The sequence below is a fragment of the Theobroma cacao genome, chromosome 9, assembly GCF_053813885.1.
Source record: "Theobroma cacao isolate CCN51 chromosome 9, ASM5381388v1, whole genome shotgun sequence".
Classification (NCBI taxonomy): Eukaryota; Viridiplantae; Streptophyta; class Magnoliopsida; order Malvales; family Malvaceae; genus Theobroma; species Theobroma cacao.
Genome location: NC_142647.1, coordinates 9,327,548 through 9,354,047, shown reverse-complemented (window position 1 = coordinate 9,354,047; position 26,500 = coordinate 9,327,548). Strand labels below are relative to the sequence as shown.

Below are 26,500 nucleotides of genomic sequence, written 5' to 3'. Positions count from 1 at the left end.
TTCTAGCCACCCAACCGTACTCTGTTCCAAGGGGAAAGATAGACAAGTAAAACTTGTGTGAGGGATGAAGTTACTTCAACTATGGATATTGAAAAGTTCTGATACAAGACAGTTCAAGCATTTTCAGCAATACAAACTTGTTTGAGCGTTGGTGGGGGCAACTTTTAGTCTTTTCCATTGCATATATTCTTGATGAAAGAAAATTCAAGCAGTTCCATTTACTATTTGATTTGCAATCACTTCCCTTGATTGCCAAGATTTTGAGAGAATGAACAAAATGAATGAAAGGTCAATGGAAAGAACTTTAGAGGACGAACTACATATACCCCAAAACATTTGCACGTCACTAGAAGGTGTGGAGGATCTTTCGGCTGCTTTTTAGGATGTAACATGCTGTGAAAGGCATGACCACATGGAAGAAAAGCCGGCTCCGGAAGCATCTTCTGATTATGACTGGGAAGGGGAATAATACGTGAAAAGCTATGCTAGTGGGAACTTAAACGTGGATGTACAGAGGAAAGTGAACACGCCCCTCATTCCAATTTGTTACTGTAAAAAACGCCCGGTAACCTTTTCCTCCATGGTATTGTTGAAATTCGTGTTCTCACAGTGCATGGGATAAGATAAAAATAAGAAAAGTAAGGAAAAGGGAGATTTTGTGAAGGAAATTAATATATGATTCAGCCATATATCAATGTGATAAACTGTCACAAAGTAAGTTCAGCAATCCTTACTTGTACAAGTATAGCGATACATATACAGGAAGTTTATGAAGTAAGTTTTTCTATTCCATGCTTCTTACAATTGCATAAAATTTATGGTTCATGAAGTTATCAACAGTTCCCACTTGTATTCGGTTTTCGTTCGACTTTCCTACTCTGGTAAAACAGCCAAAGAATGTAGTACAAAAAATGAGAAGATTTTAAGAGAATGAAAAAATATAGAGGCTTTAAGACAAAATACTGGCACATATTATGCAAGGAGGATCTCTAGACTTCTCTTCTGATGTGACGAACTGCAAGCACAGGCTATGATAGACATGACCACAAGAAAGAACAGCATTCTCCGAAGGGTTAAGACGCTCTATATCTGGACTATTTACTGGTTTATTTGCTAGATCACCATCGCATAAGAGACAGCTCTTCCCAAGTGGCACAATGCGCTCGTCAAAACCTGCAAAATTGGAAGGAAATTGTTATGATCAAGGTTATTATTGTTTTTTCAGATTTCCATTTTGGGTTAATTCTAAATGAACACTAAATTGGTGGATCTTTACATTGTATAACAGATTACAGAAAACATCAAGCTGTCTCTCCATGCAATTAACTCTGCTGGCCTTTACTTTTGGTATCTTTTAACATACTAGGCCGCAAGTTTCCTCCCTCTTCCTAATACTTTTGCTATCCTTTGACTGAAACTGAGTTCAACAATTTTTATTCCTAGTTATTTCACATATAAGTTCTGTCAGTCTAAGCAATCTGCCATACATCTCAGTTATCTGTTTTTAGCTCTACTCCTTTAACATGCTACTTGAAAAGTGCGGTAAGCCAAATGCAAGATATTTACTTTCCAGGATCTCTTCTGGGATTTTTCAGGCAAATGTATATGCAATTATGCATGTTACAAGAGCAACTACATTATTGGACTAAACTGAAAGAACAATGTTGTACTCAGATCATCATCCACCAGCAAGTGTTGGATGAATGTTAAAAGATATTAGTATCAGATAAGAGTAGAACAAACCAGAAAGAACCTGTGGACATACCTTCCCACACAATATGATCTTCGTAGGTACAGAAAAGTTGCTTTTGTCTTGGTTTGGCTGGGGTTGTCTCCATGTTCCTTGTAACCAGCATAGAAGGCAGAGTTCTACCTGTTGCACTCTTGCTGACCAGATCAGAAGTGCCTTTGGAAGGTTGGGATTCTGCCTTTTTCTGAGTAACCTGCTTCCCCATCGGAATTCTATTAGTGGTTTCATTCTTCTTAACCAACGCTGCGGAGTCTTTGGGAGATTGGGTCGTTTCCTTTTTCTGCATCCTATGCATTGATACCGGAAGTCTACTAGTTCCAATATTACCATCAATTGATACTGGAATTCTAACGGTTCCAATATTCCTGACCAATCTTGCAGGATCTTTGGGAGGTTGGGCTGTTTCCTTTTTCTGCATTGCATGCTTTGATGCCAGAATTGTACCTATTCCACCATTCTCGACCAAATCTGTAGGATTTTTGGGAGGTTGGGTTCTTTCCTTCTTCACAAAACGCATCGACGCCCGAATTCTACTAATTGTACTCGGTTTGGCTGATTCTGCGGGATCTTTGAGAGGTTGGGTTGTGCCCATCAGTCTACGCTGCGTTGACACCGGAATTCTACTAGTTACACTCCTGAACGAACTTGAGTGATTTTTGGGAGGTTCTGTTGTTTCTTCTTGCTGCTTAGACAGCCTAGATACTGGAGTTCTATTGGATCCACTCTTGTTAACCAAGGGTGCAGGATCATGGTTCCTCTCTGTCTTATTGTATTGATGCTGTTGAGCATGACCTGGGTTTCAAGAAGTAATGTATCAGCTCTAATTTCAAGCTGAAAACATGGTTTGTTAACGCATCTTACATATGAGAAATCAATTCTGTTAACAGAATAATTAGGAAGTTCCCCATATACAGTAGATAAGACTTATCAAAAAAAAAAAAAGATGTGGATAAATTGTTATTATCCAAGCATGATCTTACTTTAGGGGTAAGATAAACATAATAAGGAGCCAAAATTGCAAAATACCTGAGCGACTTTTTACTTTATTGAATCCCGTCGGCTTAACTACTGAAGAGTTTGCTAAGTTTTCAGTTTGGGAGGTCCTAACTTCATCAGCAGAACCATGCTTTAATCCTAAAGGATGTTGTCCACTGACAATACGAGTGGATTCTATCGACTCTCTGCTTGACATTGCCGCTGCTAAAGCAGGGTTAGAGGCTCGAGAAGATTCACCAGCGTGGTGTGTACCATTCAGAATTCCGCGAACACGACTCCAAGTCCGAAGTCCTCTACTGTGACCAGAGCTCGAAGCGCCACCGGGCAGGTTGTTGCCAGGACTTGAAACGCCTTGATGGGGAGGATGGTATGTGCTGAGGCGTTGGGAATTGCCATCAATTACCTTCCTGGAACCATGAAAATTTGGCATGTGTTAGGAAAGTAATTTCTAGAACTCATCAGACTTGTATACAGATTTGGGTTAATAAAATCGGCCTCAGGGCCAAAAGGATAGCACTGATTATGAACTATCTGCATTGCCTGAAAAAAGCAAGCAAAGATCCTGACGAAGGTCGAAGGCCTTGCCTGTTGGTGTTCTCCAAGAAGCAGAGTCTTGGATCTTCCCTTTGATCAAGAGGGTCATCCTTCGACGTCGCCATTGAAAAATAAAATCCTGGAAAGTGAAATCACAAAGAAGAAAGAGCACATGTAACATGTTCTTTGGAAAAAGAAGTTAAAAAGATCCAAACCCATCTTAATCTCACATATCAATAGAGATTGAACTAATGCAAACGAAGGAACAAAACATGGAAAAGGCATAAGCGTTGAAACAGTTTGACATAAACTATATACATATAAATCATACCCCGATTAACGTTGAAAGAGAAAACCTGCGAAGGGTTTCAAGAAAACAATCTACACTTTGTTGGTTGGAGGAGGGTTTAATCCTCCATATAAAGGCTTTGGTCCACGACTTGTCCTTCTTCAGTGTGGACTAGAAGTCCACCACAACCGCCTTTATTTTATTAATGTGGACTGCGACCCTTCCATAAGATATATAATTTTATAATTCGTTGACACTTTTAGTATAATTAATCACTAGTTTTATTTCATTTGACTATTTTTTATGTAAACATTATTGCACTTTATTCTTTTTATTCCTTAAATTATAAATTTATCTTTTCAATTAATCAAAACAAATATTTTTTACACTAATTACTGCCAAGAAAATACAGCAATTATGAATGCAACCTTTTTTTTTTTCGTTTCTCCTTTATTTCCCTATCACACTTTTAGTTTTTCTTTTTCTTTTTGAAATTTTTGCAACTTCTATTATGTTTTACAACAAAATTATTAATTAGACTTTAGTTTTTTCTCAATTATTTGCATGAAATAGGAACTCCAGTGTTTGACATTTAAATATGTTTTATAATTATCAGAAAAAATTTACATTTTTTATGCAATTACATAACTATTTTATTTAAATTGATTTGCCATATACTTTTTGCTGTATCATTATCAAAGGGTTTTCTTTACTGTTTTCTTCTCTGCTTTCAGTTGCAATAAGTATATATTATTTTATTTTATAAATATTGGTATTTTTAATTATAGCCAATATATATATATATATATATATATATTAAAAAATTACCATGCAAATAAATTAATAGAAAATCTGTTTCAGCTTTCAACTAAATATGCTTAATTTTGGTTATTAATATATCATCTTTTCAATAACTAATCTTGTTCTACGGTAAATTGTATTATCGCATGGAAAACAAAAATAAAATCATCTATAAAAGATAATATTTAATGTAATTCGGCACCTACCATCTACATCCACAAAAGAAAAAGAAATAATTTATTATTAAGTGTAAAAATTAAAAAAAAAAAGCACAAAACACTAGAAAACAAAGAGTAAACTTGAACTCCAAAATTAACTTAATATTCATATTCACGTGTTTAGACCAATGGAATACCTTTTATCTCAAAAAATTAATTGAGGGGTTTTCCTACTCTTTCTCACAATTTTACAATTTTGTGAATCGCTCATAAAAAATTTATCTCTCTCATAATTCTAAAGGCTAAAACCAACTTCATATTTGTAGAACCCTATATATTACTTGATTATCAAGAATTAAGTAGATTTACTTTTAAATAAACTTATATATCCCAAGCATTTAGTATTTCAAAGATATTTGCTTTGATCTTCCTCTACACAATCAGCATATCCATTTTCCTTGTTTGCAACACTATCTCTTCTCATTACAGCAGAAATTCCTCTACAGCCCTTGTCTCAATATTTCATCCTTGTACTTTTCTATATACTTCATAACAAGCAAGAGCTTAATTTCAAAGGGTTGCTTATTTAGGAGGTTAGAGATCTTTACATTAGCTATTTCACTTTGTGAGCTATCCCATTTGAATGCTTCTGATTAGGAAACTAGGCCGACAGCATCGTTAAATTGACAAGCATTTCTTGATTTAATGTAAGAAAGGTTGTAAAGTTCTTGTTCCTAATCCTAGATATGTTTTGTCATGCCACGGAAACAACATGAAAGATCAAGTGATTCATATGAATCACACCAACAGCGGGAGTTGATTCCTTGGAAAGTTACTTGGGTTATCCAATCAAGTTCTTTACCCTTAGCTTTGTATATGCTTTATTCTTTGCCACCCTCACTTCTTTCTGTTTCATATATTCGTAAAGTCAAAGTCAAGCTTCATATACAATGTACTTGAGACAACATCTGCATTCATTTTCTGGTGGCTCATCAGTGCGCAGAAGCTACCCTATATTGACTTGAATCAAGATAATGGCAGAGTCCAGGTCCCTGGAGTATAAACCAACATGGGTGGTTGCAGCGGTCTGTTTTGTCATTATTCTTATATGTCTTTTCGCTGAACGTGGCCTTAATCACCTTGGAAAGGTACACTTTACATTCTTCTGACCTCCATGTTTCACCAAATGTATAATTGTATTTTGTAGAACGATAAAATCGCAATTCTGTTTTTCCTTTATTCCAATTAAATATTTGTCCTGGAATTCAAACAGAAGTGGGAAGGGGAAGCACAAGTTCCAAATTTATTTAATGCAATAGCTCTAGGGTGTGAGCTTTTCTTAAATTACCAGACTTACAGATGATTTTAGAGGTCAAATTCATATTCTTAATGCAAGAGGAAGTTCGAAAGACGAATTTCATGCTTCTGAAGCAGGTCAAACCAACTTGCACCTGCTTTATAAAGCTGACTAAATCATGAGTCGTTGGACATTTAGAGAGAAATCTAATTCTATGTAGGATCATATCTACCTCTCCAGTCTGTAAAATTTTGCAGAACGTGAAGGTCTTAATATTTCTTAGGACTTTTGAATGTATATTGCAGTCACTCACAATGGAATTCCTTTATCTCTTGGTATTTTCTATTGGAGCTGTTCTACGAAGCTTCCAGAACTAAAATTTTTCAGTTCATGGGTGTCTCACTCCTAAGAAAATCTTGTGTATGTTTTTGACTTGGCAATCCAGTGGTTGAGGCGTAACAAACAAGATGCACTGTTTGAAGCATTACAAAAACTAAAAGCAGGTTTGCCCTTTCTTCTGTCTTGAACTTCTCATGCATTAGCAGTGTTTTAGATTTGCTGAATTAAAATGTCGAGGCAGCTGATGTAATGCTCAGTAATTTCTGTCACATTTATCAAATTAGGAGTTAATCCAACTAGGCTTTGTGGTTCTGTAATTTAGTTATAGACGCAACACAACATTAACCAAGTAAAAAGTTTTATCACAATTGCAAAGGTAGAATTTTAGGGAGTTTGAAGCAGTTATGTACTTGGCTTTGAATATTTACTTGCATTCACACATAATGTCTTGTATCAATTAGCCCTTCAACTTTAAGATGCTTCTCAGTTTTTCAGATTGTCCTAACGTCAACTTTAAGATGCTTCTCACTTGCATTCACACATACTGTTGTACCTGATCTTGACCAAATACAGTTTCACTTCTTTAATTCATGAATGGTCATTTATGGCGCAGAAATGGTATAGATTGATTCCTAACTTATCTGTGCATCTTCACCACACCTTAAATTTCCCCAAGTTAGTATGTTTTTAGCCTAACCAATGTGCTACTGATGTTTCTTGACAGAATTGATGCTATTAGGATTCATTTCCCTTCTATTAAATGTCTTTCAAGGTCTAATAAGTCAAATCTGCATCCCAACTCACTTGGAATCTAGTATGCTTCCATGCAAGAAGCATACTGAAAGCAAAAGTCACAAAGAATTTTCTTCTCTAGCTGTCAATGGACATCTCCTCTTTTCTGCAGATAGTAGTTCAGAGCATTGTTCACGTGAGGTACGTTACCATGCTTAAAGAAGTTTTTTTATTTTTTCAGCACCCTGCCGATGCTGGCTAATGAATGTGGCCCTTCATGTCAATTGAGGGATGTCTATGCGCATTGCACATCCCCTTTCACATACATTTCCCATTTTTTTTTAATGAGAAAATACAATGATGAAACTCAAGATGAAACACATGTACATTGCATTGTACTGCCAGCCCTTGGAGGGTTATTCGCCATAAGTAGGAGAGAGTTTAAACATTATACTTCTACAAATACTTCAGTAGTGTGGACGGCAATGGATAGGCTGCCAACTAAAAAGAGAATTATATTTTGGGGTGCTTCTTCTGTTATAAACACTTGGTCTTTATTCTGCAACCATGATGAGGGAACCAGGGAGTATCTCTTCTTTGGCTATGCTAACACGAAGCACTTGTGGATCTGGATTCTCCAACTCCATGGTTTGAGGAGACATGTCATGGACTGGATGAGTGAATTTCAGAGGGCTTAGCAAAGTTTAAAAGACAAGGCTTTAACTCTGTTGTTTAAGGCTTGCCTGGAGTGCTTATATCTATACTGTGTGGACAGAAAGAAATGGCAGGTTCTTTAGGAGAAGGGGGAGATCTCAAGACGAGATTCTTCATGGCATATGGTAGCAGATTCAGACTCTCAGGCTTGCAGCATATTACCAGGGATCTACTTAACTGTGAATTGTGTATGGTCTGGGGGTTGGGAGAAACAATGTTTGATTGAGCTTTTTGTTTTCTCTGTTTTCTTGCTTTCGTAGAAGTGTTCTCTTATAGCAGGGATTGCCTGCTTCTTTTGGGTAATAAAAGAAAAAGAAAGAAACTCAAGATGAAGCTTACCCTTCCAAGAGGGGTTGATTTAAGGTTGAATCCAGCTTATTTCTGTAATTTTCTCTTTCCAAACTCAGGGGAAGGTCCCTTTATTATCAACGGAAGCATTTCATCAGCTGCACATTTTAATCTTTGTAGTGGCAGTTGTCCACGTGGTATCCTGTGCCATTATATTGGTTCTTGGCGGAGCCAGGGTAATGTAATCTGCCTCTAACTTTCACTATTTGCAGCAATGTAATTTGATAGCTTATTCGTTTTAGAAGATGTCATGCCTTAATATAACTGCAACTTGGGTTAAAAATAAGTATTTGAGCGTCGACGTCATGCAATCAGACTCAATAACAATGGTAAAAATGAGTAAAAACAAGGTTAAATATTTCATGATATGGGAGTACTAGATCAATTTCGAAATTGCCTGCTCTTTAATTGAACTGTTGTGATTGTTTTCGACTCTCAACTAACAAAATCTATAGCTTTATTTCATGTAGATACGCGAATGGAAACCTTGGGAAGAGTGGATTTCTAAAGTAGAAAAGGGTAAATATTCAATAGAGTTTCCAAAGATTATTAGTTATCTTTTATTATTAGAGCATTCTGGTTTCTTAGAGTTTTATGGTTCAGAGTTGAGATTCATCTTGTTTTGCAGGTATAGACACTCATAACCATCATCTTCAAAAGGTACTCGAAAAACATGCATGGGGATATTGGAGAAAGGCAGCTGTTGTGAGCTGGACCGTAAGTATTACAGCTGTTCCTGAACAAGTAACAAAATTTTACATATATTCTTCATCTATCCTGCATGCATCTGCTCATCTTACTCTTACTTGTCTAAAATAATAGTTATTTCTTATTTTTACAAGTTACACCAGCAATGGCACAAACTTATGACATTTTCCAGTATCACGTCTGTTATTTAGCTAAGGGAGTTTTAAGTTAAAAGTAAAAAACATTGTTGACAATGGTTAAAAGTAGGAGTAAAAAAAAAAAAATTCTATATGATAATTTTTTTACAATTGTTGCTAACAATAACCAAGGTGTTTGATGTTTTCCTGCGAGGTATAATGACTTAGCTTTAGCATATGACGGCAATTGATTTCCATGTTCTTTTGGCAGATGTCATTTTTTAAACAGTTTCATAGCCCTGTTACCCTGTCAGAGTACATAGCACTTCGAGATGGGTTTATCATGGTTAAGTTCTCGTCTAATATGTACTTAATGCTTGGTTTTTAGTTTTGTTTGTATTGTTGCTTTACAAAAAGCATGCTACTTACCTATTTTCCCTACCGTCTTAGACCCATTGCCCTGACAATCGTGAATATGATTTTCACAAGTACATGACATTGTCACTTGAAAGGGACTTCAGACATGTTGTTGGCATAAGGTAATTCTTAAAATCTTAGCAAATTTTTAACCCAAGATCTGTTTGATTTGAAGATAAATATTGCTCACTAGTATCCTGTCCTACATAGCTGGTACCAATGGCTATTTGTGGTGGTGTTTTTGACATTGAATGTGGAAGGTAAGTTTTCCTTTAATCTGAATGAATCAACTGCATTTGTCGTTTCACATTTCACAATTCACAATAATGGGATTCTAAGTATTTCTATAATTCCAAGCAGGATGGCACGCGTATTTCTGGTTATCATTTCTACCTGTAGTTGTAAGTGAATTAGTTGAATTTCAGTGGATCATTTAAACTGGTTGTGGACTGAGATTTACATAGTTTAACATTTTTTAAGTAAATGGAGTTTTACAGCTTCTACTTCTTGTGGGAGCCAAGCTAGAGCACATAATAGTTCGTTTAGCTCAAGATGTTGATGAAATGAAGAAGCTGCAGGGGCGGGAAGCAGCACCACCAGTAAAACCTTCCGATGAATACTTCTGGTTTAATCGCCCTCGGATCGTTCTTCACTTTATTCACTTTATTCTATTTCAGAATGCCTTTGAGATTGCATTCTTCTTCTGGATCTTGGTATGGCATTTTTGGGAAGAAGATAAGCTATCTTTCTCTAGTGTGTTTTGTAAATGTATTAATTTGTTTAAATTCATATCCTCTCAGTGGACCTATGGTTTCCATTCATGCATCATGGGAAGAAAAGGCTATATCATCACTAGACTCATAATGGGGTAAATAATCGAGACCTGATGCTGTATCCTGGTGTCCATCAGTACTTGTTTTGTATATTTTCATCTTGGTTTTTTGCTTCTGCAGTGTAATTGCTCAAGGTCTATGCAGTTACATCACCTTGCCCTTGTATGCTCTCGTCACAAAGGTAGATTACTAGTCCTAGACATGTTTCCTTCCTTAGCAAATCTATGTTATGCTCTTTGTTTGAAGCCTCACTGTGGCGTATATTTCTATACTTTTTAAAGATGGGAACGTCTTTTGAGCCCGTGCAACTGCAACTGCAATCATCTATTAACATTTGAATGAAGAAACAGAAAGGTGACACCGGAAAGATGGGCTAATCTGGTGCAAGTGTGAAAGAGATGAATAAGCTGGAAAATGAATCATATTGAAGTGTTCACATTGGACAGCTAGAAACGATCAGTGTTGAAGAAACCACTAAATCAAAAATAGATCTGTCGTGTGCAGATCAAACTATCCTGGCCCTGCAATGCTTTATGGACAGCGGTGTTGCACAAGACTGTTCTTAGGAACAATATACACTGGATTTTTAACTCTAGACATTAACAATGGAGGACAGGATTAGGTTCAGATATACAGAATAAACGATAACTCATGTAACAAGCAGAAAAGGAATAATAGTTATTAGCCCATTTTGTTGAAGTTGGCTGACTATGCTGCCGCATCACACAACCTTGAGCTGAGTTGGATTTGCCTCTGAAATTTGCCTGTTGTATTGATATTTGATGAAACGTAATAAAAACAGCATTAACTCAGTTCAAACACGGAAGCATTAGAGACTAAGACCAATGAAAGAAGAGAAGCAGTGCAGGAATTGTTTAAGCTCTTGGTTTTGAACTGAAATTTTCCCTCTCATTTCTTTCATTCACAATAGGGTTTATATGCAAGCAAGTTTACTCCAATGATCATGACATAAGCTTGTAAAGCACACTAACTAAACTTTGCAAGTAATCTGGGCAGAGTTCAAAATACAATACTGCCACCTACTCCCACAGATGCTAATATAAAATCACAAAATGTGTTCTTTAGAAGAAGTCAACATTACATCACATACAGTGGAAATATACACCGCCTACACAACCTTATAATCATGCAAACATATGCTACAAGACCCTAAGTTACAAAAGGAATGAAGACCAAAAATATTTACAGCTTCATCCAGTAGGCTGCTGCTGCATCAGTGAAGTGTTTATGCTTCCTGTAGTTGTGTCTTCGACGAAGGTCTCAACTTCAACAGTCCTCCTTGAGAATTGCTTTTAAGACTCCCAACTTTGATCTCAGATACTCAAATCTCTACCTAGGCAAACCTTTGGCCATAATGTCTGCCAACTGAATTTCAAAGCGGTAGTAGTTTACATGAATTTCACCATTCTTCTTAGCTTCTCTGATGCATGGAACTTCACATGGATATGTTTGGTCCTACCATAATAAACAAAATTCTTATTAATGGCAAGGTTGATTTGTTGTCAACAAAAATCTTAGTGGCTTCAGTTTGAGATGCTATAGGTCTAGTAGTATTTTACCAAGTTTGTTTAATGTTTTTAACAGACTGTTACTGTTCATTTGTGGCTTGGACAATTTTACTCCTCATTCTGTTATTCAGTTAACTGTTCATCAGCAGCTTGTAACTGAATTTGTAGATGATGAAAAATATTTCAGAAATTCTCCCAACTGATTCTTTGCATTCAATCATTCCACAATTTACAATATTATTGCGGTATTCATTCAATATATATAATCACAAAGTGATTTCTGATCATACAAGAACAAGACACCAATAATACAGCAAACTCCCAATATTTGTACAAACAAATATGAATAAAAAAAAAAACCTCTGCCACAAGTAAACTGGAATGAATCAATCGGCTAAAAGCCTCTATGTAATCCCTTGGTGATACAAGATTAATGTTTAAAAGTATTAAACCACACCAAAGCAAAGACACATAATCCAAACTCTTTGTATCAGGGAGCACAAACTGAACATTTTCATCAAGGGCTAGTTTTTGCAGGAGGTGGTGAGAAAAATGGGATGGATGGAATAGTAGTCGGTATGGTGGGGATTGAGGGCATGTTAGGCAGAGGTGGCAGGGTTATTTTGGGGGTATTAGGGATGGTGGGCAAGGTTGGCATGCTAGGAAGAGGGGGTAGAGTTCCAGGCTTGGGTAGAGATGGTTGGGTGGTTGGCAATGTTGGTGTTGTTGGCTGTGGGAGATTTGGAATAGATGGCAATGGTGGCAGCGTTGCTCTAGGCAAAGTTGGCATTGGTGGTAAAGGTGGCATCTGGAGAAGATAACGAGCTGCTAGGCCAACATTGATGCTTGAAAATGAAAAAGCCATGAAGAATGCTAAAACAAAACAATTGAAAGAGGCCATTTCTAGAGATTTGAAACTAAGCAGAGTACTGTTTTCTTAAAGAAGGAAAGTTCTCTCTTATGGTTTGAGTGAGGAAAACAAGGCATGCTCTAAGGCTTATATATAGCTTGGAAGCAGGGGACGTGGCCCCTCAGGTTGTTGATTATTGATCACATATGGAAGGAAAAAGAAGCAGTCATTTTGAATGATTTGTTAGTTCATCTTCTCGTTAATGTTGGACTTAAAAATTGTCAAGTGTAGTTGTGGTTGGCCGAAACCTACCTGAGGTACTGAAGTCAGCCACTTGTATCAAGTCATCAACATGTCGAATAGCATCCAAAAGGTTCAGCCTACCGAAGTTTTCTTCTAATTGGTGGGTTATCTAACTGGAGTTCAGGGTTGTCGGCCTTAATGTACACCTCCAAGTAGAATCTGCCGTTTGCATTGGGCTGCCAGCAAGCAAAGCCATTTCTTCTTTCTCTTTTATTCCCTTGGGGATGGGACTTTGGGTTTTATCAAAAGTCAATGTAGAACAAACCCATGAACCATGAAACTCTCATCCAGTCATCCTCATCTCCTAAATAGTAGCTATTTATGTAAGATGCATCCATAAGGAAAATGAAAACTTTATGTAAAAATGTCTATGGTTTCCTGATTTTCCTGTCATTATAAACTTTGCCCATGTATTGATGTCTATGACAAGGTCCCAAGTGCTAATATTCATTGGTGACAAAAATCCAGTCCTCCGTACATCCTCCACCAGATATCATTTGCAAAATTTAATTATCACAAAATGGGTTCAAACTTCCGAAGCATTAGATTCTGAAAATATGTTTAAAAAAAGTTCATAGTAAGGCTTTACGGGTATGTCTAACAACAAAGGAAAGGGTTGCAATCACACCACGGTAAAACAAGTCCTAATCGCTAGTGAATGCAACGAATATTACCACAAACATTTGCAGACATCCAGCTTTCTTAATAACAACAATTCAAAAGGGCAGCTGGTCTGAGACAATATCAGGAAATAAAACTCATTTCTGCTAGCAACATCAGGAAATAATGCAGGTGATGATTGCCTTCAAGTGATATTTTACAGGTAAAGATGATGGGGTAGATGATGTTCAAGCATGCAGAAGCACATTTTTGAAATGAACTTTGAATAAATGAGCAAGGCTTTGTTAAAGGGCAAATGCCTGGAGAATATTTACAGTTTTTTTTTTCTTTTTACATATCTAAAAAGAGTAGCTTTATGTACAAAGGAAATTAAACTTGGAATATCAGCTGTACAAAAGGAAAATCTAGATCAACTGCCACCATGATGGCTTTTATAACGTATGTACACTTTGGTTTCTTCCATCATGTCATATCTGCTTTCAGGGCAGGGATCAGGAAGGAGGCGCTGAATGAATGGTGGTATCAGGTAACATGGCTACTGTCACAATGAAGTATTCACATCCAATAGGGAGACCATAGGGGTTTAAACTTGATCCAGAATTCAAGGTTAACCGCTCTGTCCCAGAGTCAAAAGTCATTTGATCCACAGGATCCGCCCTACCATGCTCAGGTCTAGTTGATGAAGGCGGTAGTGACTTTACAGTTTGGCGCTCAATATGCACAATCTGGCCGACAATAAAGCTTGGTTGGATTGGGAGATGATCAGTAAACAAGGCCACAGATTCAGTAGACAAGTAGTAGTTGGAGCAGTTTCGGGTGATGGCCTCATAATGCCCAGCTGAGTTAAGTACAAATGCAGCAATCTCATGGACCTGCAAGCGGCTGAAAGATATCTTTTCCTTGTTTGCCTGAACCAAGAACATCAAACAACTTAGTTAAGACTAAAAAGATCCTATATATCCTCTCTGTGCATGCACATAAAAAGAAAGAGGTCATGAACAATTAGATTTAGAATAATCAGGAAGAATAAGTGACAAGCAAATTATTTATTCTACAACAGCTTGCTATACATGGTTAATGGCTCGGCAAGAACAAAAGCTGGTAAGAAACTTTTTTTCGTGGTTCAAGCATATATCTGCATGGCATAAACAAGTCTTATCCACTCAGCCCTATCATTGAGAACAGGTTACCTGCTTCTCAAGTTGATGCTTAGTGTAGAGGGTTTTAACCAGCTCATTTTTCTCTTCCAGTTCCTTCCTAAGCTGTTCCTTTACTGCTTCAATATTAGTGTACTTCTCATGCAGCTCTTCGCGATGCCTGGACAAGAAACCAACTTTTTCGGCAAGGACCCGGATACATTTGCGGAACTCAGCAGTTCCATCATCTTCACTATCACTAATGGAACTGAAAATTTCATAGCACAGATGTTTGGAACATTGTCATTAAATTGTCAATCACATAAGTGATATTCAACAGGAAAAAAAAAATACACTTCAGAACATCAGAAAAGATAACAGTCATGTCTGTGTATAGCCCTTTAAACTTCTAAGTATATTAGATTACAGAAGTTTCAACTTTTTCCCCAAAAATTGAAAAAAGCAATGTGTTGAAAGGGGGGAAAAATGCATTTACAACTACATTCTTATAAACAAATGCACTTTCTGGAATGCTAAATAGGACCTAAAAGTTTTATTATGAACAAATAATTTTTGTGCATGGACTTCAACTTTAAAATTTGATTAAGCTTTCTCTCTGCTTTAATTTATAAAGTAGAGAATAAAATAAGTTTCTAGTTTTATTCCAGCCCTAAGCCCACCAATCTTTTGCACCTAAAAATGGCCTAACACTGGAAAGGGAAATAGTGGGAGTTGGTGAGACTGAACATAAAATTACTACTGTGGAAGCCTCACAAGCATTGTAGCAAGTAACTTACTTGGCCAAAGACTGAGCCAAAGCACGCAAAGAATCAGCAAAACCAGCCATCCCACCAGGAGCGTAGACACAATTTCGAAGTCTTTCAAAAATACCACGCATCTTCACAGCAGATGCACGCAGTGCACTATACTCTGAGGCCCTCCGATCAGCAGCACAACGATGGCTTTGGGCTTCCTCCCTTGCTTCATGCAAACAATTCTCTAAGTGAGCACAGTTCATCTGCAACTCAGAGAGGGAAAAATTAGAGTTTAGCATGTAATGGTGATCAAATAGCTAATTTACACTATTAAAGCAAATAAAATACTTTCCTCCAACATTCCCTCATATCAAATTTGATTGGCAGCACAATTGGCTGCAACAATTATTTTTAGTCCCTTTAATGCTATCTAGAAGCCATTAGTTACTAAATACTTCATAAGAAACGACAATTTTTTGCCGTTTCTCCAATTTCCCCAGAATCCCTAAGGTTTGCAAACTATACCTGACAAGCAGGAGGCAAAAATAAAAATAAATGAAATTCTTTTCACAAGCACACCAGCTACTACACAGGCAAAAATGTCATCAGACAAATCAAAGCTTTTAGTATCCACTTTTCTATATATTTATATTTACACCTAACTGCCAACAATATTAGACAAGATCTCACCTAGGTGGCCTTATCCACCATAATAGAAAGGGGGGATGCAGACTTGAGAGAAAACGCAATGTTGATTACATGCATTACATTTGTCTTAGGAACAAAGCTGTAAATCAACCATAACAACAACCTCATAACTTTAAACTAAAGCAACATTGGAATATTGATGACAAGGGGCATTAGGGAAAAAGTCAGAAATAATGAAAATGAAACAGGAGAAAGCAAAAAGAAAAGGCAGTCAATCAATGGCTTGAAAATAATCAAGGTTTGATTATCTCATTCGCTAAAGATATTTTCAGGAAATTTAAAATTACATGATATCACTGTAACAGGGCATACAATCCTCACAATGCAATTAGATGTAATCTGGGTGCTGTCATAGACTTGATCCTCTAGACATCCCAACTTTAAGTGGATTCTACCACAGAAGAATAAAATTCCTTGTTCCTAGAATCTTTAAATCAACTCAAAGGAACTGCATTAAAAAGGAGACAGCATACAGCCCATTATACCCATGCTGCTTTTTAGTAATACTGAAAAGGCTAAAACTCTCAGCCATAATTTGCAGATAGAACAGCTTAGCAATTGCTACCAAGTTTCAAATCGACTCTAGCATACCAGAAAAACTATTAGAAAAGTAATAACATTAACAAGTTCATAACCTCTCTACAATATATAAAGGAGCCCTTGAGTTCACCATTAACCTCCTCCTAAATTTATAAGAAAGTTGGTCTGCCATCCAATTTGGGCACCTAGTTCAACCTCTTACTTTATCACATTTTCTCTCACTTTGAAAAGTTAGTTACACCTCGAATGTTCTTTAGTCTTAGTCTTCTCCAATTCTGTCTCTCTCTCCACCCATACTGTGGGTGGGCTACTACAAAAGGTGCTGAAGTGAAGAATAGGCAGCTTAATGCATTCAACATACAAGAATAACCTTGTTATGCAATATGCAGATAGTTAGCCTAACAAATCGCACCAAGTTTCATCGCCACTTCCACATAATATTCCAGGTAACTTAAAGTACTAAAATAAAGTATATGACTTCAAATAATGTAGTTCATAACATGTGAAGCAGGGAATCCCAGTAATATCCATGCATTACCTAACATGAATGCATAAAAAAGGACATGCTAAATTAAGAACAGTAAGAAATGCAAATAGAATCAGCTATATTATCACAATTTTCAGGAAAACCAAAATGCAAATAGGGAGGGAAAAATTTTCATCTGCTCTACCTGAGATTCATCAAGAAGTTTACTACTTGTTTCCATCTCCCTCCTAAGCATGGCAACCTCATCCAAAGCATCTCTGAGCTTGGTTTCAGTTACACTTAATTGGTTTGACTTCTCTGCAAGCGCACTTTGCAATTCCAACACAAGATCCTCCCTAACTTTAGAATCGAAAATCAGCTCAGCTGCTGTCCCACAAGGTAAAGCATTCAAAGGCTCAGGCATGCTCTCTGCGGTAGAACTGTTAGTGAGTGACATGCCCGAATGTCCCACTATCTTATCTTTACCATCTTTCTCACCAACTTGCAGTTCTTCTCGATGCGGCTCTTGCATTGATGAATCCAACTGAGGGTTGAGTATTCCAGAGGAATCCATCATATTCTCATCAACCCCTTCTCGACCTTTGCTTGATTGCCGTGTAAAAAGTCCCAGCTTTGCATCCAAAGAATTAGAAATGCATGAAACCTCATCCATGGGCTCAGATGTAGATATGCGAGGCATATTGACCTCACAACCTGAGATTTCTGGCTTGCAATCAACAGCCTTTGAAGCCAGGAGGCCAAAGTCAGTGCCATCATTAGTTGTGGAAAGCTTTTGCCCCTGTGAATACTTATCAGACAATCTCTGCTCCAGTTCCTGAATGCGCTTCTCATATGAAACACACTGCATTTGCTTTGCCTTGAGCATAGACTGGAGGTGTTTCCCATACTCATCTTTTAGATGCAAGGCTTCAGCAGTCTTTTCTGCAGCATCTTTCAACAAATTATTGACTTTACTATCATCAAGTGATTCATATTCAAATTCAGGACCCATAGAACAAATCAGGGCTATTGCAGAAGCAAGTTCAGCTTTCAGTTTTGCATTCTCAACTTCCATCTTGCTAGTTCCAGCAATCTCTACCAGTTCACATCCAAGGAAGTCATCAGAATCATCTTTTTCAAGAGTATCTACACCAACCTCTTCAGTATCAGCCAAATTAGAACTCTCATTCGACATGGAAATAGAAGCTCTTAAGCTACCAGGCTTCTCAGCCTTGGTAGGCAGTCCAGCTAAATACTCAGGAGCATAATGGTCCAGATCAGGAATATCAATATCAAGCAATGTAGTGTCAAAAGGAGCTATATTGACATCGCACTGGCTAGGGGTATCACATAACCCCATGGAAGCCAATACATCCTTGGGTACGAAACGACCATGTGCTTTTAGAAACTCCTCTCGTCTCCTGACCTCAACTTCTCTCTTTGTTGCAAGCCTTTCAGCCAGCTGACCAGCCATGCCCATGTAAAGCTTCATAGATGCCTTTCTTCTTACTATTTCAGCAAGACAGGCTCTATATGCGGGACCAATTCCACGGACAGACTTAAGGTCCGTAAATAGATCATCCTGACGGATCATCGCCTCTCTGAAAACAGGAAACTGCAACTTGACATCCTTAATATAGTACGTAACATAGGTTGTTTTTTGCATGTAGTTGTGAACAAAGATGTTCATCTCATTCTTCTTATCCTTAAAAAAGTCAAGCAGCTTTGATATTGCACGCTCACAAGCCAGCATCCTGGGCAGATGACTCTTGTCGTGGACATCGTACATAGGACCCAGGGCTGAAACTGCATCATGAGGACGAAGGGAAGAAGACAATTGGCAGGACAGACAATCATCTACAAGCTTCTTCACTGTATTGACATCTTTGCTGCAAGAATAGACACCCAAATTCTTCAATTTCAGACATCAATGAAATTCTACAAAGACAACTATTACAGAATAACACCCCAGATGACGAACATAGAAAATAGTGTAAACTATAAAGCAGTTGCAAAAAAATTATTAAACAAAACTCAACCTTATGACTGGAACATGTAAGATCCATTTGGATCTCAGAAAGTAGAGTATAGAGGAAATAAGCATTGTAAAATTGTCTAAAATATAGATTAACTCAAAATATTCTATAAGAGGTGAAGTATTAATAGCTAGCATTAAAAGAAATATTTTCACTTATGCATGCTTCAAATACGTTTTCAAGTGTTATTAAAGGTCCTTGACCCTTTTATGACTTTTTTAGACAACTATGACATTAAAACTCCCAATCTTGCTTTTGAAAAGTTCTGAAGTTGACACTACTTTAGATTGATGTACATAAGTTATTATACGCTAAGCTCTACAACAAAGGCAGTCTCTGACAGATCAGAGATCTTAGGTTCAAGCCGCAATGCTCCCTCTTGTACCCAAAAAAAAAAAAAAAGCAGTCCCCGACATGGACATGAGGAAACCCAACAATAAACCTCCTCCAAATTGATAAGGCCATATAATATTTGTAAAAAGGATAATCCTCATCTGCAAGTTCTGACAATCCTCATCAATCACTCAGGTGATTGACTTCAATTCATCACTGCCCTGGATATCGATTATTTCCACAATAAACATGAAGTCATCAATGTCTAGCTCCTCAAATCTCCACTTTGAATTTCCAACCAAAGGGCCTTAATGCCTAAACATCAATTCAGACAAGAAACACACCAACTCAGTTCTTTTCTAATCTGTAATGCTAATCCCTGCTTCCATTCCAGCAGCCATGAGGATCAGACATTTGTCCTAGGTTGTGTATCTAAATATTCATTGCAACATTTCTGACAAATCATGCAGAACAAAGGTCAAAAGAAGAACAAAAGCAATGATTTGTCCATACCAAAGTCTCAATTTCACCTACTGTGAGGTCAAGCATCCATATAAAAAGAAAACATGAAGAGTTCAAGATTGAAACAGGAAAACTTGCATAAATGATCAACTCTCTGAATCAGAACTTTAAACCATAATGCAAGGTGGATGGTATGTAAAGATCAAAACTCCCTTCAAATTACTAGGAAGGAAAAAAATGCATAAACCAAGAGAGCAAACCTTAAAGACTGCATAATGCTCTTCTGTTCATTCAGGTACCGATGGTGCTCCTTAATGGTTAGTTCTAAATTTTTAATAGGTAAGGTAGCCCTCCAAGTGAACAACTCCTCTACCTTGCGCTTCACTTCACCAAACGTCTGATTGAAATCTACAACTTTGTTCTCAAACTGCTTGTGGGAGCTGTTACAATCATCTGCGGACTTCCTTAAGTTATCTTCCTTCAGAAAATCCAATAAGCATTTCCTAGTAGCAGTCTGCAATGTAGGATGAAGCTTGGTGGATCTCAACTTCTGCATATCCTTATCAAAGTTTGCCAACAAATCAGAATGAAATCGATATTGCTGTTTATAGCGCTTCATGAATTCCGAACAATTTTGGTGAATCATCCTATAATATTGATCTAAATTACTCCTTGCAACTTCCAATGCTCTCTCCTGAACCTTCTGCTCCCTCAACAGCCTTTCACAATTATTCAACTTTGCTAGTGTTCGATTATATATAACATGTCCACGGTGATAATGATACCTAAATTGCCTCTCATAAGAAGGTAAAGCCTTCAAAGCAGGGTCGGGAGCATCATCCAAAGGATGAGGATCACTAGAAGAAGCTGGCGGCCGGGGTTCTGAAACTTCATCTATATCAACTTGCTCTGGTATTGGTGGGGGGGAATTAGTTTGCAACCTTGACTTGTTAAATATGAAGACTTCGCGGTCACTAGAAGGAAGCTTATATGCAGAAAGTGGCCTTTGTGGCTCAAGTTTCATGTCTGAACATAGAACAAGCTGATCATTAAAGTGAATCCCGGAAACTGGTTGGATCGATTGCATAACTGCTTCAACCAATGTAGTTTCATCACAATCAAGCTCAAACGAATGTCCATTTTCAGCTATATGAACCAAAAGCTTCCCTTCAGGAACCAAATTCTCCGTGATACTTGAACTCATCTTTTCTTCAGCTCCCAGAAACCACAATAAAAATCTCAAATAGACCACTCAAAATTCAATATTTTTGCAAATTAACCCGCAGTCAAATGACAAAAAAATCCCAAAAACTCTTCCTTTAATGATAAAACTCAAAATTTTGACCAAATCCACCTCTGCAAAGGCTCCCACAAAAGATATAGCAGACCAATAAAATTCCCAAATTTAAGCTTGAATCCTTCTCAAAACCCCTAAATCGAAATAGACCCACCATGAAATTTATCCCAAAAAGCCGAATTCCGACCAGACCCAACAATTATAAAGCCACCAAAATCCTATCATGATCAACCCACCAACAAATTCAATTAATTACCACAGACCCAGAGAAAACCCCACCTCAATTCTCAGATAATCCCCACGTTTCCTCCAGGGAAAATGAAAAGGGCGTTTCGAAGAGGAAAAGGAAGAGTAATCGGAAGCTGAGAGGAGACAAAAATCAAAAGCAATTACGTGAAGAGAAGGAATCTGAACGGAGGGAATTTTTTTTTTATAGGGTTGGAAACAAGGTTCTCTCCACGAAACCCCTTCGATATAAAATTTTTTTTATTTTTTTAAATATCTACGTCTTCTTCTTTGGTTTTTTTTTTTTATAGTAATAATGGGAGAATCACAGAGAACCTTCTGCAGGAAGTAACCACGACGGTGTGAGCAGAAGAGCCCTCTCAGTTTATCTCTCTCTCTCTTTCTTTCCTTTATCTCTGTTGGAAGAACAAGTAAAAGTTAATCAGCTTTTATTTTTATTTTTATTTTTATTTATAGCCTTATTATTTGACTAATTGTTTTAATTATTAGATTAATGCAGCTTTATTTTAATTTTGTCATTTCTGAAAATCCCAGTTTTCTATTCTTTAATTTACGGAAATTCCATCTTCGAAAGAAAATTTAATTTGTTTTTATATAACAAGGACTTATCTCAAGGAAGTACTCTTTCACCTCAACTAATTCATGTAAAATCCAATCTTGAATCTTTAATAACAAGTTAAAAAGTGAATAAATTTTTTCTTCTCACTGTTGGATTTGGAAAAATAATACTAATTCAAAAAAAAACTAATCTTTCGAAGGGATAATATTATTTTTACTAAATTAAATTGTATTAAATATCTAATTTTTTGAACAATTTGAATTTAATTCAATGATTAATACTTTTAAAAAGGATTGAGATTTTATTTTTTTAATATTTATATATTTTTTGATAAGTTTATTATTTATAATTTAAAGAGATATAGTTTATCCACGTTAGTAAAAAATAAGATAAATTTTTAATTTATCAGTAAAGAATTTTCCTCTAACAAATAGAATTGGATTGGGGTTGAAAAGTGGTATTAGAGGTAAAAGGAGTTTTGAACCGATGGTAACCAGCCATAACCTCAAATAGCAAAGATTTATATAAAATTAAGAAATCATAATAGAACGTGATTCTCATTTTTTTAAACAAAATACTTATATGCTACACATAAATAAAAATTTAATCCAAATAAAAAATTTTACTTTTATTTTCAAGTAATTCCCACTGCTCAACTTACTTAAATATGAACATAAGAAATTCATCTCCGTTAAGAAAATAAATCCAAAATCGAGAAGGTGGTTTATGCTTATATTTTATTACTAATTATAATGAGATTAATTATTTAATTACGAAGAGATTTTAAGTTAAACAACAAGAGATAATTCTTTTATTCTATAAAGATTATCGTATCTATTTTAAAATTTAAAATCAAAATCCCTAAAAAATAGAAACTTGAAATTAGAATTAATAATGGCGTTTGCTAGCGAAGTACCAATTTAGTTATCCTGCATCACCGTCACTGATTTTGCATCCGTACATTCTCCTACCCCAACCTCTCTATTACTGTATCTGCACAATCATTTCTTCTGAGCTCATTATTTGCACTTACTACTACTATTCTTGGCAGAACCACAGCTTCCTTTACCTAAAAATATAAACACTTCAAGTGGTCATGTAGTGTTTCATTATTAGCCCACAAAGGAGCATGCTACACATCTTCTTTGTTTCTACACCTTTAATTATTGCCTTCTTTACGGTACCATTTTGTTTTCAGATGCCCAATTGCAATCCTCAAATGCCACGCTTGCTTGGGAATAATTAAGAAATTGTACAAAAATCACATTGTTAATGTAATTAATAGGACAAAAGGTCACAGAATTAGATGACCCAAATCTTCAAGTTGTCTTTGCCTCCTTCTGGGGCTAGCCAGCCATTGAAGATGCCAAAGGAAATTACAGGGTAACATCTTGTGAACAAAGAAGACCCACCGACTCACGCATGCTCGTACACTGTGCTCAGTCCACCTTCGTGGCTGAAAACGGAGACACGGTGACTAGATAAGTAATTCGCCACTTTTTTTTTTTTTTACATTAAAGGGGAAACAGGGACACAATTGATTCAATGGCACTGCTGTGCTGAATTTAGCTGTTTCTTGGCAACTTCCTTAGATAGCACCTGGCAACTAGCCAGGCTGCAAAAATGCTTTGCATGTGCATGAATATGTTAAAACTTGAAAGTGACTTTGATTTAGGCTCTCAATCTTGAGTCATTCTAGGCGTTTAGGGTTTGTATTATTATTATTTTATTATTTAAATAATAATATATTTTAATTTTAATTTTTTAAAATATATTTTAATATTAAAATTTAATAAAAATATATAATATTTATTATAAAACATGTTAAAAGAGATGCGAGCGTACTCCTCTATGATTAATGTCCCATTCATAATTAATGCAAACTTAGCATATGCCAATCACTCTTAGGATGGAACTTGTAAAGGTTTGGATTCAAATGTATAATGTTGATCGAGAATACATGTTTAAACTTATATAATGTCAATTTGATACGTAAAATTGATATGTTATAACTTAATTTTTAATTTAACTGGATTAAGATGTTTTTTTATTAATTTTTATTTATTACTTTTTGACGTATTTATCATCATCATTTGCACGGAATCTAATAATTAATTATCAACTTTGGGGATGTGGACAATATTAATAAATGTATTAAATGGTAACAAATAAAAACGTATGAGCTAGCAAGAAGTTGAAGCCAATAGTGAACAACTTTAAATTTAAAATTTAAACTTATATCTAATATCTAATATAAAATATATAAAAGCTAACATTTTTGAGGTCCAATGTTAGTTAGCCAAGCCATGGATACACGTGGCCTTCCATTGATTCGGTTTGGGATTGAATATGATTGAACAGAATCATGTCTACAAGAATTGGTCACAAAAATATGCATGTGGGATTTTCTTATGGGGTCCAAGGAAAACATGTGAAGTCAATTACAATACTGTAGAAGTGGACGGGCAATTGGAATAAACATTAATTTCCACACGAGGCAATGGGTCATGAGAGGTGTGAGACACGTTCATGCTGTTTCTATTAGAGAGATTAATTATGTGGGCAGAATATCGTTCTATTTTTAATTATTGAAAGAAAAAAAATAAACTTAAATTTAAAATTGAAATTTTAGTGTTGATTATGTACAAAAAAAATTTCAATTGACTATTAAGTTTTAGTATATTATTTAAATAAATGTTTTAATTACAATATTTACCCACGTAGTCTTAGCCATCGAGTCTAAAAGTCGTGAGGTAAATCAATCTGTTTTTTCAACGTGGAAAAGGTTTTAGGAGCGCGAGGTGGAAAAAGCTAATGATGTCTCGATGAAATCATTGAGTTTGAGAGGGGAATTTGATCCTATCAACTTTTGCTTGGTAAAATCATTAACAAAAAATTAATAATAATAAAACAAGGACTTGACTAATAATATTGATCTTGTCGAGCTCTTGCCTAGGAGAAAAATGATTATGGCTACTTGGGATTTACGTGTCAATGTGAAAGAGGATGAATTAAATTAAAACATGAAAGCTGAGGTGCTAGAATTTTTAAATGTGAAACGTGCAAGAAGGGGGAAGTAAAGAAAGACATAATTTAGTTTAAAAAAAATTAGCAAATAAGGATTTGACTTTTTATATGTATTTATTAGTAAATTAAATATTTAAATACATAATTTCTTTATTTTTTATAAACTTGTTGATTGATATTAGAGTGACGTGTATTAAACATGTAAAATATAGTAACACGTTTTTTTTGATCTACTTTGACTGTAAAATAGTGTTTTTCCTTGTTATGTTTATTATATGAAATTATAAAATAATAAGAATTATAATAAAAATAAAAAGTTTTGATCAATATAAAGAGGTAGTTAGAAATGGGAATAATACTTAAATAAGTTCTTAAGCTATTCAAAAAAGTTTTAAATAATTTTTTGTGATTTTATTGTGTTCAGTTAAGTTTTTGTATTTTCATTTTGAATCAAATTAGTTTTTATAATTAATAATTGATTAATTATCATTACTCATAATATTACTTGTCATTTTATATCCATATGACAAAATATCATTTTTCATGTTATATTCACGTGACACTAAATTAGTATTAACGTAAAGGATGAAAAATGCCACAATCATGTTATGATATTAAATTAGTATATCACGTCATCATTAGTTATGATATGTTAGCATGCTATTTTATTATTAATTATAATATGTTATTCTATCACGTTAGCGTCATATGAGATACAATGATATATGATATTTTAATTAAGTCAATTATTAGTCATAAAAACTTATTTGACTCATAATAAAAATATAAAAACTTATTTGACTAAAAATAAAAACACATTGACTTAATTAAACGTAATAAAAATTCAAATATTGTAATTTGGTAATTACAAAGTAATTTTAATTCTTAATTTTAGATACCATTTTGTAATGGAATCTATAATCTCATTATATAGTAGATCTCATTTTTCAAAAAGTTGAATTTTGGATCCCTCTTCTTTTAAAACTATATTTTTCTCAAAAAATAAAGAAATTTTATTTTTTATTTTGAAGATAATTCTGGACATTTACATTTGATGTTTTATTATAAAGATTGAAGTAACTTATTTATTTTTAAAATTAAATTTATCCAATAACATTATTATTCTAATGATGAAATAACAAATTAGCTTTCCGTAACAGTGCTGTAGATTATCATTCCAAAGATGAAACGAAATCTAGCTGATGCTTTCATGACTTAAAAAACTTTCTACTTCCTCTTTTTACTCGCCGGAGCCATGGAATGAGTTAAGAACAAAAAATTTAGTATGGATAAAAATATTATCATAGTGGTGAGTGAGGGGCTGGGAAAGTGATAAGGTAGACGAATGACTGTATTTAAAAAATAAAAAAAAAAAGAGAGAGAAAAAGAGAATTATCAGACCAATGTGATCTCCCATCTTGTTGGATTGTTAATGTTTGGCGTTATCAATGATTGACATCTGTGTTGGGTGCAACTCTCAAATCTAATATAAACAAAATGGAGTACTCCAAGTTGATTAGTTGGACGGTCAATATAATATAACAAGACTAAGACTTGGTTTTCATTGATTTGGATCAAACAAAAGAGGCTAAAATACATA

The 26,500-nt window shown here is 35.4% G+C and overlaps 4 protein-coding genes across 4 annotated transcripts; 1 reads left to right on the top strand and 3 right to left on the bottom strand.

The window, feature by feature from the left end:
• Positions 1–768: 768 nt before the first annotated feature.
• Positions 769–3,331, bottom strand: LOC18589027 (uncharacterized). The gene is made up of 3 exons (XM_088810151.1): positions 2,777–3,331; positions 1,766–2,542; positions 769–1,173 (listed from the first exon to the last, which is right to left on the bottom strand). Exons 1-3 carry the CDS (start codon positions 3,174–3,176, stop codon positions 950–952), a joined length of 1,401 nt encoding a protein of 466 aa, XP_088666277.1. The 5' UTR covers positions 3,177–3,331; the 3' UTR covers positions 769–949.
• Positions 3,332–5,524: 2,193 nt separating this feature from the next.
• LOC18589026 (MLO-like protein 13) lies at positions 5,525–10,731 on the top strand. The gene is made up of 14 exons (XM_018127817.2): positions 5,525–5,676; positions 6,271–6,328; positions 6,889–7,097; positions 8,018–8,134; positions 8,429–8,477; positions 8,587–8,675; positions 9,054–9,128; positions 9,233–9,321; positions 9,410–9,459; positions 9,560–9,600; positions 9,697–9,912; positions 10,000–10,067; positions 10,153–10,213; positions 10,314–10,731. The coding sequence occupies exons 1-14, from the start codon at positions 5,563–5,565 to the stop codon at positions 10,368–10,370; spliced, it is 1,293 nt and encodes a 430-aa protein (XP_017983306.1). The 5' UTR covers positions 5,525–5,562; the 3' UTR covers positions 10,371–10,731.
• Positions 10,732–11,789: 1,058 nt separating this feature from the next.
• Positions 11,790–12,517, bottom strand: LOC148760691 (uncharacterized). The gene has a single exon (XM_088810116.1). The coding sequence runs from the start codon at positions 12,460–12,462 to the stop codon at positions 12,079–12,081; it is 384 nt and encodes a 127-aa protein (XP_088666242.1). The 5' UTR covers positions 12,463–12,517; the 3' UTR covers positions 11,790–12,078.
• Positions 12,518–13,559: 1,042 nt separating this feature from the next.
• On the bottom strand, positions 13,560–21,731 carry LOC18589024 (autophagy-like protein). Its single transcript, XM_018127786.2, has 5 exons — positions 20,032–21,731; positions 17,146–18,829; positions 15,269–15,489; positions 14,526–14,739; positions 13,560–14,243 (listed from the first exon to the last, which is right to left on the bottom strand). Exons 1-5 carry the CDS (start codon positions 20,973–20,975, stop codon positions 13,827–13,829), a joined length of 3,480 nt encoding a protein of 1,159 aa, XP_017983275.2. The 5' UTR covers positions 20,976–21,731; the 3' UTR covers positions 13,560–13,826.
• Positions 21,732–26,500: the final 4,769 nt, after the last annotated feature.

Bases quoted from the DNA above. Each gene is read 5' to 3' on its own strand.
- LOC18589027 (XM_088810151.1), bottom strand. From the start codon at position 3,176: ATGCCAAATTTTCATGGTTCCAGGAAGGTAATTGATGGCAATTCCCAA. The intron at 2,543-2,776 runs GTATTTTGCAAT...CTTGAAACCCAG, and splicing joins TAAAGTAAAAAGTCGCTCAG to GTCATGCTCAACAGCATCAA. The intron at 1,174-1,765 runs GTATGTCCACAG...CCAATTTTGCAG, and splicing joins AGATCATATTGTGTGGGAAG to GTTTTGACGAGCGCATTGTG.
- LOC18589026 (XM_018127817.2), top strand. From the start codon at position 5,563: ATGGCAGAGTCCAGGTCCCTGGAGTATAAACCAACATGGGTGGTTGCA. The intron at 7,098-8,017 runs GTACGTTACCAT...TTCCAAACTCAG, and splicing joins CAGAGCATTGTTCACGTGAG to GGGAAGGTCCCTTTATTATC. The intron at 9,322-9,409 runs GTAATTCTTAAA...TGTCCTACATAG, and splicing joins AGACATGTTGTTGGCATAAG to CTGGTACCAATGGCTATTTG.
- LOC148760691 (XM_088810116.1), bottom strand. From the start codon at position 12,462: ATGGCCTCTTTCAATTGTTTTGTTTTAGCATTCTTCATGGCTTTTTCA.
- LOC18589024 (XM_018127786.2), bottom strand. From the start codon at position 20,975: ATGAGTTCAAGTATCACGGAGAATTTGGTTCCTGAAGGGAAGCTTTTG. The intron at 18,830-20,031 runs GTTTGCTCTCTT...CTATTCTTGCAG, and splicing joins AGCATTATGCAGTCTTTAAG to CAAAGATGTCAATACAGTGA. The intron at 14,244-14,525 runs GTAACCTGTTCT...TTCTTGGTTCAG, and splicing joins AGCATCAACTTGAGAAGCAG to GCAAACAAGGAAAAGATATC.